At 35.9% G+C, this 21,567-nt stretch overlaps 1 protein-coding gene across 1 annotated transcript; it reads left to right on the top strand.

Moving 5' to 3' along the window:
- Nucleotides 1-277: 277 nt before the first annotated feature.
- On the top strand, nucleotides 278-7,386 carry LOC117336697 (perlucin-like protein; the record flags this gene model as incomplete). The annotated part of the gene is made up of 3 exons (XM_033897308.1): nucleotides 278-523; nucleotides 1,129-1,219; nucleotides 6,033-7,386. Coding segments are annotated over 3 exons (579 nt in total), but the record flags the coding sequence as incomplete, so codon positions are not given.
- Between the last annotated feature and the right edge of the window lie 14,181 nt (nucleotides 7,387-21,567).

The raw sequence follows: 21,567 nt of genomic DNA, 5'->3' as shown, positions 1-21,567 counted from the left end.
GAACTACATTTTGTATCAGAGTCACGGACCCTTCGAGCCTACTATATAGGTAACCAATAGCTTATCCGTCATCCAAATGTGTTATTTTCGTACAAATAACCACGAAAAATTTGAAATCGGGATTGGCTCTCCTCTCGTATGAACATAGACGTATGACTGATTTACAGTATATATATATAGTTTTTAAATGCACAGTTATTTTATTGGGTGCCAATTTTAAATTATAACATTTTTCATTGTGCAAAATCTTTCTGATTTTAGTGTAGCATTACGGTGATTGTCACAAAATCCATTTTTAATAAAATTATATTTTTCAGTCGCGAAGCTAACAGTTCCTGATGATCAGCCATTCAACGTAGCTAAATCAACGACAACTACCCAGCCCACCCCTGCCGAGAGGACGCCACAGACCCCTGTACCGGTAAAAGCTCCCCCATCGGAGGTATGCGAAGTTGGGTGGTTAGAATTTCAACGTGACTGTTATTACTTCAGCGATGACAAACGCACGTGGAATTCAGCACTAGTGAGTATATCCTGTGTAACATTTTATTATAATGAGAATTAAGTTCCCTATTCACTGTAAGGCATATGTCAATGTGAGAAAAGATTGCTCTAAAAACACACACTATACTTTAAAATACTGTTCGAGGGCCGTACATACCTGACAACATTAGCTTATCGATAAAATACGGAACTCTTACTATTCCGTAACACCTGGACCCAGTTTTTTTTTTACCAAATTGAGTTTAGCTTAATCGCAGTTTAACAACAATTTACAACAATCCTGACATGAAGTCATTTAGGGTAAAAGTCACAACAAAAGTCTATAGCACTATTCAGTCTCTTCCTACCTGCCAACTTTAAGGAATACACACACTTAGGTTTAGAAGAAAACGAGAAGTGATATTTTCACATATTACGTGATTTAGCGTTTTGAACAACTTGACCCTGATGGTGTTATTATCCTTGCTCATTTCAATAGTCTAAATTTCCATTAAATGAAAATTGTATGATTTATCACATTTTTTATTAATTTTGGATAAAAGAAATCAACAGTCTGCGTGACCAACTTATTTTTCTTTACATTTCGCCCTGGATTTTGGAGATTCCTTGTTGTTTACGTTACAGACACAGTGCCATAACATGGGAGGACATCTTGCCAGAATATATACTACCGAGGAAAACCGGTTCATACAAGACACAGCCCGGAACAGAGAAGGTAACATTAAGAGTAAGAATTGAAAAAGACTATCTTATGGAAGACGACATTTAGAACAATCATATTCTACAATAGACGAGAAAACAGAAACGTTAACATTACATCATGAAAATTGAACATTACATCGTGAAAATTTAACATTACATCGTGAAAAGCTAACGTTACATCGTAAAAAGTTAACATTACATCATGAAAATTGAACATTACATCGTGAAAATTTAACATTACATCATGAAAAGTTAACATTACATCGTAAAAAGTTGACATTACATCGTGAAAAATTAACATTACATCGTGAAAATTTAACATTACATCGTGAAAAGTTGACATTACATCGTGAAAATTTAACATTACATCGTGAAAAGTTAACATTACATCATGAAAAGTTAACATTACATCGTGAAAATTTATCATTACATCGTGAAAATTTAACATTACATCGTGAAAAGTTGACATTACATCGTGAAAGTTAACATTACATCATGAAAAGTTAACATTACGTCGTGAAAAGTTTTCCGATTTTCTTTATTACATTATATATATGTTATATAAATACATTAAGGTTGACAGTTGGCATGACAAAATGATTTACTATTGTTCGTGATAACCATTTGCAATACACATTGACAAAAAACAAATTAGCATTTTCTAAAATTATTTCATAATAAAATGTTTACTTTAAAATGGCACAAACTGATAATTCATTTTAAATATTGGCAAAAATGTTGTCCAAAAAATTCAGATAACAAAAATCTTCAGACATGATTTATCAAACGACGAATACCATATTTCATCAATTGTATAAAGGTCAATATTTTACCTGTATTTAATGTACAGGTAAGTGACCTTATGTTGACCTAGTAACGTAGTATTAGGAAGTAATATAGATAATTATTTACTGTAATATATCAATGTTGTTCTCAGTAATATTGACAGGGTTCAGCAACCTCTGTTACGCAGACGTATGTGACATGGTTCTCTCACGGGACTTAGTTTTCATTGAACAGCGAAGATACTTGACGGCTGTTTGATTTACTTGGGAAAAGTGTATCCAAAAAGCTAAAAAAAACGTCAAATCATTGCCGAAGTGTAAACAAGAATCTTAGAATTTAAAAAAAAGAAGATAATGCTTTAGGAAAATAAAGACATTTTTATCAATATAGGTTTGTAAAAGAAGAAGGAAAACGAGATCAGGTGTTTCGGGGGAGAAAGCGTCTTCTGCTTCATAATATGGCTTTATTTATTTATTTATTTATTTATTTATTTACTTATTTTCATCATATGCTTATAAACTACGGGTACATGTAAATTTCTATTCTAATTTATTTGTATTATATATTCTATAAATCCATCCTGATGTACGTAAATCACAAAAAAACTGAACTTTTTTATGGGTGGAGCAGATCTGGGATTAAAACCTGCTCGATTGATTTCTCCTATAAACCGTAGAGTGATCCGTTAGAACATTTATCTGCTGTGACATGTTATCAAGTCTTTTATATTTTTCTTTGATTGATAAACCATCACAGAGAAGGGCGTGATTATTCTTATTAGCGATAAAAAGTGTGAATTTTAACAGCTAACCGCCCGAATGAATTGACATAGTTAATCCCGTCACCAACAGCAGGCTTTATTGTTTTCTGTCTTGGATAATTTGTAAAATCTCTCTTCCGTATCATTTCTCAAATGGAGAACTTTTCGATTGAAGATGAATTAAAGTGATCAGTGAGTCTGGTGTGGCTGTGTTTACTCCCACGCTTAACACAATTGATCATCTTAAAGGACATGTCAGCTTGGTCGGAAAATAAATAAAATAACTTTAAAAATACCGGAGAAGTCATGTAATGCACATAAAATTTGATGTGAAATTCTTGGAAAGTTTTACTCGATAGAATATACAAAACTTTGATAGGTATATAATGTTATATGTATAAGTCTTTTAATGACATGTAAGAGCAACAATAAAGCACGTTTTAATATGCCAAACAACAAACATATCTTTTGTTCATCAACTCCTCAAGATAGTATTGAGTCTGATTAAGGACCCTAGGTAACTAAGTTAGATGCCTATAATAGCTATTTTCGGTATCTTAGTAACTAAGCTAAGAGCGTAGGTAGCAACACACTTAGGTCAGGGTCATAATATAACTAGGTCACGTTTCTAAGTAACCAAGTTAGGATTATAAAATAATTTTGTTCACGTCTCTAAGTAATCATATAAGAGAGCCCTGGAATAACTAAGTTAGATCTCAAGGTAACATGTAGTTAAAGTCCTAGAACAACTAAGTTAGGTCTCAAAGTAACTTAGATAGAGCCCTGGAATAACTTGGTTAGATCTCAAGGAAACTTAGATAGAGCCCTGGAATAACTTGGTTAGGTCTCAAAGTAACTTAGATAGAGCCCTGGAATAACTTGGTTAGGTCTCAAAGTAACTTAGATAGTGCCCTGGAATAACTTGGTTAGGTCTCAAAGTAACTTAGATAGAGCCCTGGAATAACTTGGTTAGGTCTCAAAGTAACTTAGATAGAGCCCTGGAATAACTTGGTTAGGTCTCAAAGTAACTTAGATAGAGCCCTGGAATAACTTGGTTAGGTCTCAAGGAAACTTAGATAGAGCCCTGGAATAACTTGGTTAGGTCTCAAGGAAACTTAGATAGAGCCCTGGAATAACTTGGTTAGGTCTCAAGGAAACTTAGATAGAGCCCTGGCATAACTAAGTTAGGTCTCAAGGAAACTTAGATAGAGCCCTGGAATAACTTGGTTAGGTCTCAAAGTAACTTAGATAGAGCCCTAGAATAACTTGGTTAGGTCTCAAAGTAACTTAGATAGAGCCCTGGAATAACTTGGTTAGGTCTCAAAGTAACTTAGATAGAGCCCTGGAATAACTTGGTTAGATCTCAAAGTAACTTAGATAGAGCCCTGGAATAACTTGGTTAGGTCTCAAAGTAACTTAGATAGAGCCCTGGAATAACTTGGTTAGGTCTCAAAGTAACTTAGATAGAGCCCTGGAATAACTTGGTTGGGTCTCAAAGTAACTTAGATAGAGCCCTGGAATAACTAGGTAAGGTCTGAAGGTAACTTCGTTAGAGCCCTGGAATAACTTGGTTAGGTCTCAAAGTAACTTAGATAGAGCCCTGGAATAACTTGGTTAGGTCTCAAGATAACTTAGATAGAGTCCCTGGAATAACTTGGTTAGGTCTCAAAGTAACTTCGTTAGAGCCCTGGAATAACTTGGTTAGGTCTCAAAGTAACTTCGTTAGAGCCCTGGAATAACTTGGTTAGGTCTCAAAGTAACTTAGATAGAGCCCTGGAATAACTTGGTTAGGTCTCAAGGAAACTTCGTTAGAGCCCTGGAATAACTTGGTTAGGTCTCAAGATAACTTTGTTAGGTCTCAAGATAACTTTGTTAGGTCTCAAGATAACTTTGTTAGGTCTCAAGATAACTTGTTAGAGCCTTAGAATAACTAGGTTAGGTATCAAGGTAACTTAGTTAGAGCCCTGGAATAACTAAGTTAGGTCTCAAGATAACTTTGTTAGGTCTCAAGATAACTTTGTTAGGTCTCAAGATAACTTTGTTAGGTCTCAAGATAACTTTGTTAGGTCTCAAGATAACTTGTTAGAGCCTTAGAATAACTAGGTTAGGTATCAAGATAACTTTGTTAGAGCCCTGGAATAACTAAGTTAGGTCTCAAGATAACTTTGTTAGGTCTCAAGATAACTTTGTTAGGTCTCAAAGTAACTTAGATAGAGCCCTGGAATAACTTGGTTAGGTCTCAAAGTAACTTAGATAGAGCCCTGGAATAACTTGGTTAGGTCTCAAAGTAACTTAGATAGAGCCCTGGAATAACTTGGTTAGGTCTCAAGATAACTTTGTTAGGTCTCAAGATAACTTTGTTAGAGCCTTAGAATAACTAGGTTAGGTCTCAAGATAACTTTGTTAGGTCTCAAGATAACTTTGTTAGGTCTCAAGATAACTTTGTTAGGTCTCAAGATAACTTTGTTAGAGCCTTAGAATAACTAGGTTAGGTATCAAGGTAACTTAGTTAGAGCCCTGGAATAACTAAGTTAGGTCTCAAGATAACTTTGTTAGGTCTCAAGATAACTTTGTTAGGTCTCAAGATAACTTTGTTAGATCTCAAGATAACTTGTTAGAGCCTTAGAATAACTAGGTTAGGTATCAAGCTAACTTTGTTAGAGCCCTGGAATAACTAAGTTAGGACCCAAGTAAAATTATGTTAGGTATCTATGCAACGAAGTTAGAGCCATAACATAACTATGCAGGTTTCTAGGGAACTAGGATTGGAGACATGAATAATTATTTAAGACCCTACAGATGTTACCACTGTTAATCACCTAGAGTTCGCGAATACATTATTTCACAAACGTTAGGGTCCCTACAGAGAAAGATATCTTTGTATCACGCCATAGGATCTAAGGATAAGGATATATAGTAACGTTTCTTCCAACTTAATAGCTAACTAATTGTTCTTAAGGTGTTATTCTTGATTGATATCACGATCCCAACTCTTTTGAATATTATACAGGTTTTGTCTTTGACACAGTTTTAAGCTCCTTTGTTGTTTTTTGGGGGGGTTTTGGGGGGTTTTTTTGGTTTTTTTTTTATTTAATTTTTATTCATTTATTCATTTTATCTTCTAAAGAGGAATGTCATTGTTCAATAATTATTTATACAATATTCAGCTTTACTACATTCATTCTTTGAGGATAACCTCCTTTTTGATATCAGTATAGGCACTTTTATTTCACCTTTGTCTTTTCGACACAACTTTCACAAAATATTCACAATATTACAGATGGTGGTTCTTACGATGGCTACTGGCTCGGAGGTTCTGACATCCGGAATGAGGGAGTATGGGAATGGCACGAGACACGTAAGGAGATAGGACCGTTATTCTGGCACCAGAGTGAACCGAATAGTTTCCAAGGAGACCAGGACTGTCTCCAGTTGTATGTTCATCATGGCTTCCAGTGGGACGACGAGGTTTGTGCTATTCCAAGACACTACGTGTGTGAAAAACCCGCCAAATTTGATTGAGGTTGTACAAATATTATGTGATTTCTGTTTAAGTGTTTGAAAATGCTTGATGCTGTTTCTTAATTCTTAAACCATGCTTAGGCATTGAAGCGTTGTCAGATAAAGTGATAAAAGTACAGAATCCCATCTGATCATCTGGCTTCACTCGCTCCCATTAGAATGGCTGGACTGTGAGAAAGTGGAATTATATAAAGGAAGGAATGACAAAATGTTGGATGGAAAACAAAACACGATTCCTGCCGGTTGGATGAGCGAGTCTACATTGTAGTGTAGATAACTAGATTTAAGTAAAATATTTAAGATTGTATTAGTAATAGACATTTTCAAATCGTTCAAATCGAGGCGCTTTATAATACCAGTTTGTTATATATATACTCAAAACGAGGCTGTATATAACACTAGTTGGTGAATAGATATTTTCAAATCGAGGCTCTATATAACACCAATTGGTGATATAATTTCTGAAATCGGGGCTCTTTGGAACTACAGTTGGGGATATGAATTCTCAAATCGAGGCTCTATATAACACCAATTGGTGCCATAACTTGTCAACTCGAGGCTCTATTTAACATCCGTAGATGATATGAATTCTCAGATCGAGGTTCTATAAAACACAATTTGTGATAGATATTTATAAATCCAGGCTTTATATATGGACAAGGATATCTGATAATATCCCTTAACTGTACAGGTACGAGACACTTCAAACTTTAACCAGTAAAATCACTTTAGCTCCAGTGATATTTGGGGAGATCGTAACATACACCTAGGTGTAACCATCAGTAGTGATATTTATGCATCACTGTATGTAGAATCGCAATTATTTTATTTTCTACCAAATATAATCTATTTTCTTAAAGTTTCCAATAGTTATCACTCAGAATGATTCATGCTATGATAAATGACATGTATTTATTCAAAGATATGGTATATTATAAATTCAAATTACCTAAAACCATTTGGTTCGAATTATCGTAACACTGTCTTTGTTGGAAGAATTTTCAGACAGGGATTGATCAGAAGGCTGGTGACTTCAACCACGATAACTACAATGGTTTTGCAAATCAAAGCAGTATTCCACCAAAATAATCTCGCACAAACTAAGTGTAATATTTAATTTACTTACTTTAAACATATTTTATTTCAATTAAGGAAAAGGGATTAGGCACAAGTTATTGCAACTTACTAAGGCCTTCTCCCATTTAATATCGGAACATTACCCACGTGTCCCATTAAATTGTTACATATTTGACCTACTTTCAGTCCAATGAATACTTCGGTCATCTTAACTCTAGGGATTACAACAATGAGACAAAAAATGCACGTGTCACGTGTGATTACGTGCAATTTATCAGCATGTGATACGTCACACTGACAGGTCAGTTTACCGTGTAAAATGCGCTGCTGGGTTAATGATGGGAGACGCACTTCCTGGTAATATCTTAACAGCCAACCAGTAATTAGATATTATGATTTCTTATTCCGTGAACGAGTATGTGTGGACAATAGGTTATTATGAGTCTAGATTTTGTCTGGGTTAAACGTCCTCTATGAGTTAGCGAAATTTGTATGAGTCAATATTTATGCTATAAGCCCATCATCTACAGATGAAACAGATTTTTTTTAATTATATGATTGTTATTGTTAAAACGCCAATTAAAATGGAACAATTGTTTCCCAAAACAATACAATGAAAGGCCACCTTGTTAGTATAGTGCTACTGAAAGATGACGTCACAAAACATTTGTGTGTACCTATCTCACCAATATGATGTATTATGTTGTTGTAAATATATGTATTGTTATCTTTCACTTTCCTATTTTTGCCCTTTGTGTGTGTATTTTTTACATGTTTATCTTTACATTTAATATTAACTATTTTACAAAGTCTTTAACTTATCTTTCCTGTATGATCTATTCAAGGCAACTTTAGGGGCAACACTAGGGGCGACGTAAGGGGAAACATTTGGGGAGGGGGAGGGGGGGGGACTGAGGCAAAGTTAGGGGCAATGTTAGGGGCGACCCTAGGGGCAATGTTAGGGACGACGGTAGGGGCAATGTTAGACAATGTTAGGGGCAATGTTAGGGGCAATGTTAGGGACGACGTTAGGGGCAATGTTAGGGGCAACGTACGGCAATATTAGACATATTAAACAATATTATTTATGATACGTTTATAGCTTCCATAGAGCACATTTCGAGGTTGTTTGAGCTACTATTACACGTGAATTAGCTTCAGAAGTACAAATCATGATAGCTATAAGATAACGCGAAGTAATGTCGTAACAAACAAACTATCCCTGTACATAAACACATTCCCAATACAGCCAAAACAGTGATGTAAATAATCCAAATTATTGTGTATTATTATTATTATTGACAATTACGTGTTATCTATTGTTTGTTTAGACGATGGTGTGATATTCTAACTGGTGACACAATATACCGTAAGTAAAATGGGTGTCAGCCCTACAAATCGACCCCATGTTGATGTACATATATAAACAATTTGCTTGTATTTCTTTATTTTTATATTCTGTCTTTTGTTTTTGTTGATTCGAGTATTTCACTATTCTGTAGAAAAGATGAGACACAAAATGGGTGCGACTTTATGAAAAGTGATTTTGTTGTAATTATATGTTAATTAAAACCTCTTTATAATGCCATTATACCGACAATGACATTTGGGTTGGTTTTGTATCGTCATATCAATAGCTAGTTCATTTAATGACGTAATAAAGGTAGACATTTGTATAATAGGAGAGAAACACATCGTATATAGGGGTTTACAAAATTGAAGTGGAGTCTTTTAAAATGGGTAGGTATTTATCGAGATTTGAAATAAGTGAATGTCATATTGGAGGTTTATTATACAAAACATATCAGTGGCCGTATATTGAGGTTCATTATAGATATACAGTGTATCAGTGACGTCATAGAGACTTTTAATTGTTAATTGATCAGTGACGTCATAGAGAGTTTTTATTGTTAGTATATCAGTGACGTCATACAGAGTTTTGCTGTTAATATTTCAGTGACGTCATACAGAGTTTTAATGTTAATATAGCAATGACGTCATACAGAGTTTTAATGTTAGTATATCAATGACGTCATACAGAGATTTTATTGTTAGTATATTAATGACGCCATACAGAGTTTTGATTGTTAATTTATCAGTGACGTCATACGGAGTTTTGATGTTAATTTATCAATGACGTCATACATAGTTTTTATTATTAATTTATCAATGACGTCAAACAGAGTTTTTATGTTAATTTATCAATGACGTCATACAGAGTTATTATTGTTATTTTATCAGTGACGTCATACAGAGTTTTGATTGTAAATTTATCAGTGATGTCATACAGAGTTTTGATTGTAAATTTATCAGTGATGTCATACAGAGTTTTGATTGTAAATTTATCAGTGATGTCATACAGAGTTTTGATTGTAAATTTATCAGTGATGTCATACAGAGTTTTGATTGTTAATAACAGTGACGTTATATAGATGTTTGTATTGTATATATATGTCAATGAAATCGAGGCTTGATGAAGTCAAATGTATATGTCTATTGTTTAATTGAAATAATATGTTTATCAAATATGCTACAGCGCCGATTATGATCGATTTAAAACAAGAATAGGTTGTTTATTTTTATACAATACCCAAAGTTAGAAACGTCATGCTATTACCACCCTCCAAATGCGTCAGCTTCTAATTTATTTTTTTTCTCGTAATACGCAAAGTTGGCGATCCGTTAGTGCGTTGGTATATATGTTACATATATATATGCTGTGGAGTAACCGGCTGAAATAATACGTACAAGAGATTTGGAAACACAACAGCGACCAGTGGCGGGTCTTTTAAAAAACGTAATAAATTAATATTGTATTATACGATAATATTATGTTTATTGAGCATGGTCCCTGTGTCATGTATTCAATGGACCTATACACCAACAGGTAAAATAGAAAAGAAAAAAAAGGAAAAAATTAAACCCAGTCGCTGACATGTAAAACGTATTTACGTATTTTAATCATCAACAGTTAAATATCGAATATTCTTGGTCGTTAGAATACCTCTCTGATGACGGCAATAAAGGAATGTAAAACTGGAAAAAAAAAAAGAAGGAAGAAGAAAAAATAGGAACAAAAAAAGTTACATAAAAAATACCGACGAACAAAATACAGCACACCAACAAAAAAAATAAATACTTTTATTATAACGGAAAAAAAGGATATTTGAGATTCGAACTCGTTACACCTTATATACCTGTACTCACCTGAGCAGCCCCTCACGTGATTCCCCAATGCAAGAAGTCTTCCATATATTGATATCAACTCGCCTGTCAATCAAAGGTCAACACGACAGGCCACTCTGGTGGGGTTATAAGTCATAAAAACGATCATTATTGGGACACTGTTAATATCTTTTTATTTGTTGGTGTCAGTTGAATGGTTTTGATACCGTGGGTGCCGTTTTATAAATTTTAGTGAAAGGCGGTGTATATGCTGACGGCACTGTAGCATCTTTGATAACGGTATATTCAAGTTCATTAAGTAATTTCTGCAAAAACTATATTTATCAATGATTTTTATGTAACCATGTCCTACAAAACCTTTGTTGCTATTGTCCTCACCTGCAATGCTATTGTATTGTTTCAATAAATGTTTCCAAAAATACCACCTGGATTTTGTGTATGTGTAAAAAGGGTTTGTGTGTGTCAAGATCGATAACTCTGGAAATAATCACAGGTAAAACCAGAATCGCCAGGTGATAATTCAGTTTTGTTATGAAAAAGGACAGGGCTCTGACACCAAATCCAAACCCGTGGTCAGTATTATACATTTGGTTTAAACAGTATTTATTTGTTCAAAATGACAATAAGATAATACAAAAAGAGAGAATAACAGAGAATTCGGAAAGAAGTACTTACGTACTTATATTATTCCGTCTTCTCTTTTGTGACAAGCATGTTAAACGGAAAAGATGTCATGGTGAGCCACAGACATACATCTTGTATGTACATAGCTCAACATGACTCCAGGCCCGTAGGTTGTAAAATCAGCAGAGAAAAGATAATACTGTCGTTATAATAGTAATATCAATACGTAAAATGATAACATTAACACATTAAGAATAATGTAGCTGAATAGAAGAGAAAATATTGAAACGAGAAGGGGAGGGGGAGAAGGAAGGGGGAGGAGGGGGGAGTGGTGGAATACATTTCTTGGAGGAGTAGAGTACAACACACACTCGTAAACCCGCGTAAAGTAGTGACAGCTGTAGATATGATTAAAAGATATAGTTTCAGGAATGAAATGGAAGGATTAACTTTTATATCAGGAGGCAAATTATTCCTTAAGTTAATAGTAAGAGGATTTATTATAAAACGTGGTTCTGGCCTGTACAAGTAGGTTAGCATTATTTTGAGATTGGCATGTATTATGACCATGCATTTTATTGATTCGACTAGGTAGTATTTCTGACAAATAGCTGGGTGTCAGTCCCTGAATGATTTTATAAAGTTGGATAATTTTATGTTTGCGTCTTCTTTCCGACAATGGCTCTATTCCAGTTTCCAGGTAAAGTGAATCATGACTAGCTAGTTTAGTGACACCACATCTTATTCTAATAGCTTCAAGTTGGATACACTTTTTTACATATTCTATTGTGAGGTTGTCTCATACGACATCGGCGTATTCCAACAAGGGACGATTAAAAGACAAATACATCTGTTGCAGACTTCGGCTGTCGACTCTAAATTTCAATTTTCTAAAAATGTTAATGCGATATGACACTTTAACAATACCATTGTCAATATGCTGTTTCCATTCAGCGTTGTTTGAGATAGTAACATCCAGGTGTTGGTGAGAATTAACTTCAGAAATAGGGATAATATTTAAAAGGAGAACCGGACGAGGAGGTTTGTTAACTTTTTTACTTATACGAGACTCTCCGTTTTATTAGGGTTAAGATCTACCAACCATTTAGAAGACCATTCTCCTACCAACAATATATCGTTTTGAAAAATGCGAGAAGCATTAAGAGGTGTTTATACAATAAGATATAAAGAAGTGTCGTCAGCAAATAACTTTACCATTGCTTGAATATTTTCAACAATATCATTAATATGGATAAGAAAAAGAAGAGGCCCAAGGATGGATCCTTGAGGAACGCCTGCATTTATATTAAGCACACTAGAAGAACTTTCATTTAAGACCACTCTCTGTTTCCTATTTGAAAGATAGTTAGCAAACCAAACTAATAGATTCCCTCGAATTCCCACTGAAAAAATGTTGCATACAAGACCGCGATGCCACACATGGTCGAATGCCTTGCTTACATCACAAAACACTGCTCTTACTTCTTTACCGTTGTCAATGGCTTTACCTATGTCATGAGATATACCTAACAACTGATTTACAGTAGAGACACCTGCTGGTGGTTTGTTATGATAGTACATGTATTAGTATTAAGAAAATTAAAAACATGTTTATAAACACATCTTTCCATCAATTTTCCAATTATACTTAACAATGAGATAGGGCGGTAATTCTTAATATTACTAAGATCGGATTGTTTGTGAATAGGAGTAACATTCGCTTTTTCCCACAATTCCGGAAAAGTGTTAGTAGACAAAGATTTGTTAAATAAGATTGACAGGTGATACCAAAGGATATGTGAAGCTTCCTTGGCGTAGACTCATCAGATCAGGGCCAACTGCCTTGGAGATGTCTAAGCAAGAGCTCGCATCTTTGATATCGTCTTCAGATATAATAAGATTGTTTAAACATTTATACATTTAATACATATTAACAGTCAAATGTACCTCGGATGAAGAAATGTGTCAAATCCCTGTGATTAAGAAGTCAAACATTTATCTGAATTCATCAGTACAAGTTATATTGAGCTGATTCGAATATTTGTAAGGATATAAGTTATTTAGTTTTTTCGGTATAGCCGTATAATATTCTCTTGGTCCCGGATATGACGCGACAGGTGGCGTTACTGGTAAAGATGAAGTATGTGATTGGTCAGTGTAGCGGTAAATGCAAAATGCAGATATAACAGTTAAAAACGAAACAAAGTTAAGAATGCAAGCTGAAAAAGTGGATGTATCTTTTCAAATGACACATTAATAAAATTATATTCCGGATTCAAACGCAGTCTTATTATCACCAAAAATGATTCAAACTGATATAATTTTGTTATCCGTGCTGAAACGCATTAGTTCGTTGATTTATTTCACTAGCAGTTTTACAATAACCACCAGCATTAAAACTATGCCGTTTATCTTTTTTAAAGATATTTCCTGTTCCCTTTAATTCGTTGTTTTTATTCTATTATTTAAATCTTTGCTTAATTTATTTCTAATTCCCCTTTACCTCTTCAATCAGCCATATATGATTTGATTGGTGATGCTATACTATTTAACATTGTACCGTGTATTTGAAAAGTTCATTAATGTGAACTGTACACAACTGTAGCTGTTATGTAGAGTTAATTAAAACTGAAGTTAAAAGATTATTAGACTAGATTTAACCTCTCACAACTTTCTCTTCAAATCTTTGAGTTCTGTTAATAGCCACTGTCCATCTTGGTCACTTAAGTGGTTGACGATAGGTGGCGTGGCAAACTCACTCGAAAGATCGAGTGACGTAACCATTAGTTTACGTCTGTTGTATATGGGGGCATTTTACTGTGGTATCAGATATATATTGATATCTTGCTCCCATAACATGAGGAAAAAATTGCTGATTGCTGAACAATTAAAATCTGTATATTTACTGATAGATAAAACAGGTATTACGCAAGAATATAATACTTCCAGTTACTAATTTAAAAAAGCACATGATTAATAAATAGATAAATAAACATTGATATTGTATGCCTAATATATTATTTGATTTTAGATATCAATGTTCTTGTTTCTCATTTACGCATTTGCATCAGAGATTTTCCTGCATCCAACCATTGAATGAAAGCACGTTAAGGTTTTTAGAGTATGTTACAGCGAACTACTAGGTCACGACAAACTGTTATCCATGCATATCTTTATATCCATTTTGTTTCTTTAAACAAAGAATTTATTTCTTTTATTTATTTGTTTAAGAGTTATCTCTCTTGATCCAATCACAACTAAATTAAGATGAAATAAATTATATATAAATATCATATAATTAAGAATTTCCCTCATTCACTGAAATCTAAATTTTCCTCATACATGTTTGATAGTTGCCTAAAAATAAACAAAACAATTAAATTTCAATATTTTGATTGCGAATATAGATCTTCTCCATATTGCTTCGCTATGATACCGCGTCATGGAAAATTTGAAAACAAAAAAATAAACAATACATATTGTGTACCTATGTTCCCTCCACACCAGATATACACAAAAGCTACGAATTTTAGATAAAACATTTTAATGTAGGTAATGTACTCCGATATACATATACAAAACATCATGGATATCACCATCATATTCATCACATCCATGACTTAACGTGGTTATATTAATGATATCATGTGTAATGATTTTATGAGCTAATTTCTAAGAATTAATCGTTGAATAGTAGATATTGGACAGATATGAAATTAGCGTTCTGCAGTTCCCTCACCGAGATTGCAGTCTCGTATTGGATCTTTCAAGAAAAAGGTCAAGACTGCTTTTTTAAGATGACACATACCTCTGTTTATTGCTTATATTTCGACTGCCTTTATATGCAAAACGTTTTGTTGTAACAGAGATGCATGTAGTTTCATCATTTATTGAAGAAAGTTTTTAAGAATATATTTCTAACTTGTGACAGAGATTAGAGAGCAAATTAGTCTAAATTCTCTACATACACCAGAAAAAAAGCTACGATAAACCCTCGCTGTTCTACATATTGTAATATTGGAATATCTAGTCATCCTTGCCGGGTATCTCTCCTTTTTATTGTGAACGTGACGTTTAAACGGTTTGACAACATCTTTCAGGTGTGGTATTTCCGTCCAGAGAGATTCCCAATCAAGCTCGGTATATAATATATACATCTGCGCGTTCCTTTTATTGCCCTAACAGTTTCTTAATAAACTAATGCTAATTCTTGCATTTGATAAGATTGCTTCGTGTATTCCAATATAGGCACAATAGATATCTGAGAATTTTTTTTTTAAATATTCAATTATTTATTTATTTATTTATTTATTTTTTTATAATTCTGTTTTATATACATATTTTTTATTTGGTTTATTTTTGGGGGGTGGGAGGGGGGGGGGGGTTGCTGAATTTTTATTGATTTTTCATGTACATGTTCCTAAAAGTACTGTTCGCAAAAGGAACACTACGCATACCCGTACCCGTATGTCGACAAAATTCATTCTTGTCGCTAATAATTTACAGGTATTAGTAATCTCAATAAGCTAAGAGGTCTCCCAACATAATTATTTATTAGTAATTAGTTAGAGTAAAGTTTGAGATAGATAAGTATGTAGAAGCTCGAGTGGTTATACCGAGAATCGCTGTGTTTTGCTATATCATCAACATTTTTCATTATCTATATTTAGAATGTATCTATATATATTGGATATGGTTATCATTTCTTCATCAGATGAAGGTCTCTTGGGGCATATTAAATGGATTCTCGATACGATAGAATACAAAAAAGATATTTATGATTTATTTCAATGTTACCTCAGGGGAAATTCTTCCCAAAACAACATGTTGGCTCGTTAGCATTGTCGGTGTTATTGACGATACTGTTGATGTTGTGAGCTTGTTTTAGCTTATAATCTCGTAATGTAGAAGGTTTCAATAATTGATATCAACATTGGAGAAAATTCCCTAGTCCGTATAAGCTGTGGCAATGTCATTGGTTTCCAGCGGTGCTGATCATATGTGGGGTGTTAACAAACAGTCTTAATAATGTATTAATCCTCAGAGAAATGTGTTACTAGTCGCTGACTTAATGCGACGAATTTTATATTTTTTTTTTCTCTCAAAAATTCTATTTGGTCACATGAAGCGTAACGAACGCGCCCTAGAGAGACTTTTAATTGCTACGTTACCAGTTGTTATCAACATAGTTCAAACAATTAACGTAATTTTAAAAATAAAAATTCTTAAAAGCGAGTATATCAGTTTCTAATAAAAACGTGTTTGCTAATTATTATTAATGATTATTTTAATTTTTTAGCCCACTTTCATCAGATGTTATTCAGATCGTATCGCTGTTCGCTGTTTTTGGAGAATGAAATACTTGATAGATTCATATGTAGGATATTTACAATAAAAATGTATTTCTTATTCAAAATGGCTGCGAATTGAAATTTAGCATATTTACAATAAAATGTATTTCTTATTCATAGAAAATTCTCCTTAGACCTATCCTAGATTTTATATGTAGATTCTACTTGTTATTAAATCATTAAAGTAGAGTAAAGATCATTCCTAGAAGTATTAAAGATCGTACAATGGTGGGCGTCAAGATTCCTCTGGGATCTCCTGTTTTTTTCAAATTGTCTTATTTATAATGAACCACCCAGAGATTGTTCTTGTATGCATGACTTAGCTAACAAATAACTACCTATCGATTTGTGACTTCTTCTGAAATGGAAACAGAAGATGTCGACTGGAGAAGTTCCAATCACTCCGCTATATCTAAGAAATACTCAACCGTCTTGGATACAACGAAAACAAAAAACAAAAGAAAACAAAAAACAAAAACAAAAAAAACAATCTACAATAAAAATCAAGAAGAGATGCAAAGATAATGGACTTGCATATATCGTTATCTGTTAAATTTTATCACAAACCTGCCCGTGACGATTGTTAAGAGATATTTTTCTTTTTAAAATGAACCCCTAGAGAGGTTAATTTTGGTAAGTTTCCTAAGTTAAATCATTTCACTTTTTATAATTGCCAAGGCAGGCTTTTCTTTTTAAAATTAACCCCTGGATATGTTGCCAGTCATCTTGGTAAGCCTCCTAAATTTTTCATTTCAATTAAACTATAGGACGTTATTTCGGAAATGATGGCCTGATTTGATAATACCGTTTTATTGTTCCTATTTGATACATATGTTCTTCATAATTCAACTTCAACTACATTGTCTTCTTAAATAGGCAAATGTGGTGGTAACGTAAGTCCATCGAAGATTCAGAAAGTGACAATTATTGCTAAAAATATCGACTTTTATGACAGAAGACGTTTGCCCTTCAGAGACACCTGGATTATTTCCAATGTATTATGTATGGAGCTAAAATATTTATTTTATATTATTTTACGCGCTGAGTCTTGAATATCGAGATTATATGGTATTGTGGTTCTCTCTGTATTGCGAAAAAAATGTTGATGAACATTTTTTGCTTTTTAGTAAAAATCGAGAGAGAAAAAAAATATAAAATATATATAATCAAAAGAAAATAAGATAACATTCTCGCGTTTTGTTAAATCGTTCCCTGCTTCTCGTCTGTCGATTTGATCCACACTAAAATGTGTTTTCAGCATCCCTCCATAAAACGGACGAAGGTTATTTTTTATGTATATGATAAAAACTCTGTAAAACAGGAGAACATGAATCGTAGTTACCTACGTGACGAATCTTTCCCATAATGCATTGCGGCCCCTAACGACTTCGCGGGTAACATCCCTTACAATTATCAAGTATGACTTTTGTAGGTAAATGTTGGTATCAGTTTATCGTTGTACTATACTGATGGCTTTAACGAAATCCAGTAGATCAGAATGGTTGATATAGATGAACCGTCCTCAGGTAATTCAGCACCTGTTGTGATTCCTAGTGACCTTTTGTGATTCCCAGTGACCTGTTGTGATTCCAAGCGACTGTTGTGATTCCCAGTGACCTGTTGTGATTCCCAGTGACATGTTGTGATTCCCAGTGACCTGTTGTGATTCCCAGTGACCTGTTGTGATTCCCAGTGACATATTGTGATTCCCAGTGACCTATTGTGATTCCAGTGACCTGTTGTGATTCCCAGTGAACTGTTGTGATTCCCGGTGACTTGTTGTGATTCCCAGTGACCTGTTGTGATTCCCAGTGACATGTTGTGATTCCCAGTGACCTGTTGTGATTCCCAGTGACCTGTTGTGATTCCCAGTGACTTGTGATCCCAAGTGACCTGTTGTGATACCTAGTGACCTGTTGTGATTCCCAGTGACATATTGTGATTCCCAGTGACTTGCTATGAGTCCCAGTGACCTGTTGTGAGTCCCAGTGACCTGTTGTGATTCCCGGTGACCTGTTGTGATTCCCAGTGACCTGTTGTGATTCCCAGTGACCTGTTGTGATTCCCAGTGACATGTTGTGATTCCCAGTGACATATTGTGATTCCCAGTGACATGTTGTGATTCCCAGTGACATGTTGTGATTCCCAGTGACCTGTTGTGATTCCAAGTGATTTATTGTGATTCCCAGTGACATGTTGTGATTCCCAGTGACATGTTGTGATTCCCAGTGACATATTGTGATTCCCAGTGACATGTTGTGATTCCCAGTGACATGTTGTGATTCCCAGTAACCTGTTGTGATTCCCAGTGACTTGTTGTGATTCCCAGTGACCTGCCATAATTCCCAGTGACCTGTTGTGATTCCTAGTGACCTGTTGTGATTCCCAGAGACTTGTTGTGATTCCCAGTAACCTGTTGTGATCCCCAGTGACCTGATGTGATTCCCAGTGACATATTGTGATTCCCAGTCACATGTTGTGATTCCCGGTGACTTGTTGTGATTCCCAGTGACCCGTTGTGATTCCCAGTGACCTGTTGTGATTCCCAGTCACATGTTGTGATTCCCAGTGACCTGTTGTGATTCCCGGTGACTTGTTGTGATTCCCAGTGACCTGTTGTGATTCCCAGTGACCTGCCATAATTCCCAGTGACCTGTTGTGATTCCCAGTGACCTGTTGTGATTCCCAGTGACCTGTTGTGTTTTCCAGTGAACTTTTGTGATTCCCAGTGACATGTTGTGATTCCCGGTGACTTGTTGTGATTCCCAGTGACCTGTTGTGATTCCCGGTGACTTGTTGTGATTCCCAGTGAGTTGTTGTGATTCCCAGTGACCTGTTGTGATTCCCAGTGACATGTTGTGATTCCCAGTGACCTGTTGTGTTTTCCAGTGAACTTTTGTGATTCCCAGTGACATGTTGTGATTCCCGGTGACTTGTTGTGATTCCCAGTGACCTGTTGTGATTCCCGGTGACTTGTTGTGATTCCCAGTGAGTTGTTGTGATTCCCAGTGACCTGTTGTGATTCCCAGTGACCTGTTGTGATTCCCAGTGAGTTGTTGTGATTCCCAGTGACCTGTTGTGATTCCCGGTGACTTGTTGTGATTCCCAGTGACATGTTGTGATTCCCGGTGACTTGTTGTGATTCCCAGTGACCCGTTGTGATTCCTAGTGACCTGTTGTGATTCCCAGTCACATGTTGTGATTCCCAGTGACCTGTTGTGATTCCCGGTGACTTGTTGTGATTCCCAGTGACCTGTTGTGATTCCCAGTGACCTGCCATAATTCCCAGTGACCTGTTGTGATTCCCAGTGACCTGTTGTGATTCCCAGTGACCTGTTGTGTTTTCCAGTGAACTTTTGTGATTCCCAGTGACATGTTGTGATTCCCGGTGACTTGTTGTGATTCCCAGTGACCTGTTGTGATTCCCGGTGACTTGTTGTGATTCCCAGTGACCTGTTGTGATTCCCAGTGACCTGTTGTGATTCCCAGTGACATGTTGTGATTCCCAGTGACCTGTTGTGTTTTCCAGTGAACTTTTGTGATTCCCAGTGACATGTTGTGATTCCCGGTGACTTGTTGTGATTCCCAGTGACCTGTTGTGATTCCCGGTGACTTGTTGTGATTCCCAGTGAGTTGTTGTGATTCCCAGTGACCTGTTGTGATTCCCAGTGACCTGTTGTGATTCCCAGTGAGTTGTTGTGATTCCCAGTGACCTGTTGTGATTCCCGGTGACTTGTTGTGATTCCCAGTGACATGTTGTGATTCCCGGTGACTTGTTGTGATTCCCAGTGACCTGTTGTGATTCCCGGTGACTTGTTGTGATTCCCAGTGACCTGTTGTGATTCCCAGTGACATGTTGTGATTCCCAGTGACCTGTTGTGTTTTCCAGTGAACTTTTGTGATTCCCAGTGACATGTTGTGATTCCCGGTGACTTGTTGTGATTCCCAGTGACATGTTGTGATTCCCGGTGACTTGTTGTGATTCCCAGTGAGTTGTTGTGATTCCCAGTGACCTGTTGTGATTCCCAGTGACCTGTTGTGATTCCCGGTGACTTGTTGTGATTCCCAGTGACCTGTTGTGATTCCCAGTGACCTGTTGTGATTCCCAGTGACATGTTGTGATTCCCGGTGACTTGTTGTGATTCCCAGTGACCTGTTGTGATTCCCGGTGACTTGTTGTGATTCCCAGTGACTTGTTGTGATTCCCAGTGACATATTGTGATTCCCAGTGACATGTTGTGATTCCCAGTGACCTGTTGTGATTCCCAGTGACTTGTGATCCCAAGTGACCTGTTGTGATTCCCAGTCACATATTGTGATTCCCAGTGACATGTTGTGATTCCCAGTGACATGTTGTGATTCCCAGTGACCTGTTGTGATTCCCAGTGACATGTTGTGATTCCCAGTGACATGTTGTGATTCCCAGTGACATATTGTGATTCCCAGTGACATGTTGTGATTCCCAGTGACATGTTGTGATTCCCAGTGACCTGTTGTGATTCCCAGTGACATGTTGTGATTCCCAGTGACATGTTGTGATTCCCAGTGACATGTTGTGATTCCCAGTGACTTGTTGTGATTCCCAGTGACATGTTGTGATTCCCAGTGACCTGTTGTGAGTCCCAGTGACCTGTTGTGATTCCCAGTGACTTGTTGTGATTCCCAGTGACCTGATGTGATTCCCAGTGACATGTTGTGATTCCCAGTGACCTGTTGTGATTCCCAGTAACCTGTTGTGATTCCCAGTGACTTGTGATTCCCAGTGGCTTATTGTGATTCCCAGTGACATGTTGTGATTCCCAGTGACTTGTTGTGATTCCCAGTGACATATTGTGATTCCCAGTGACTTGCTGTGAGTCCCAGTGACCTGTTGTGATTCCCAGTGACATATTGTGATTCCCAGTGACCTGTTGTGATTCCCAGTGACCTGTTGTGATTCCCGGTGACTTGTTGTGATTCCCGGTGACCTATTGTGATTCCCAGTGACCTGTTGTGAGTCCCAGTGACCTGTTGTGATTCCCAGTGACTTCTTGTGATTCCCAGTGACCTGATGTG

This window comes from Pecten maximus, chromosome 10 (genome assembly GCF_902652985.1).
Source record: "Pecten maximus chromosome 10, xPecMax1.1, whole genome shotgun sequence".
NCBI classification, from domain to species: Eukaryota; Metazoa; Mollusca; class Bivalvia; order Pectinida; family Pectinidae; genus Pecten; species Pecten maximus.
Note: the sequence above shows the minus strand (reverse complement) of the source record. Positions and strands in the feature narration are given on the sequence as shown.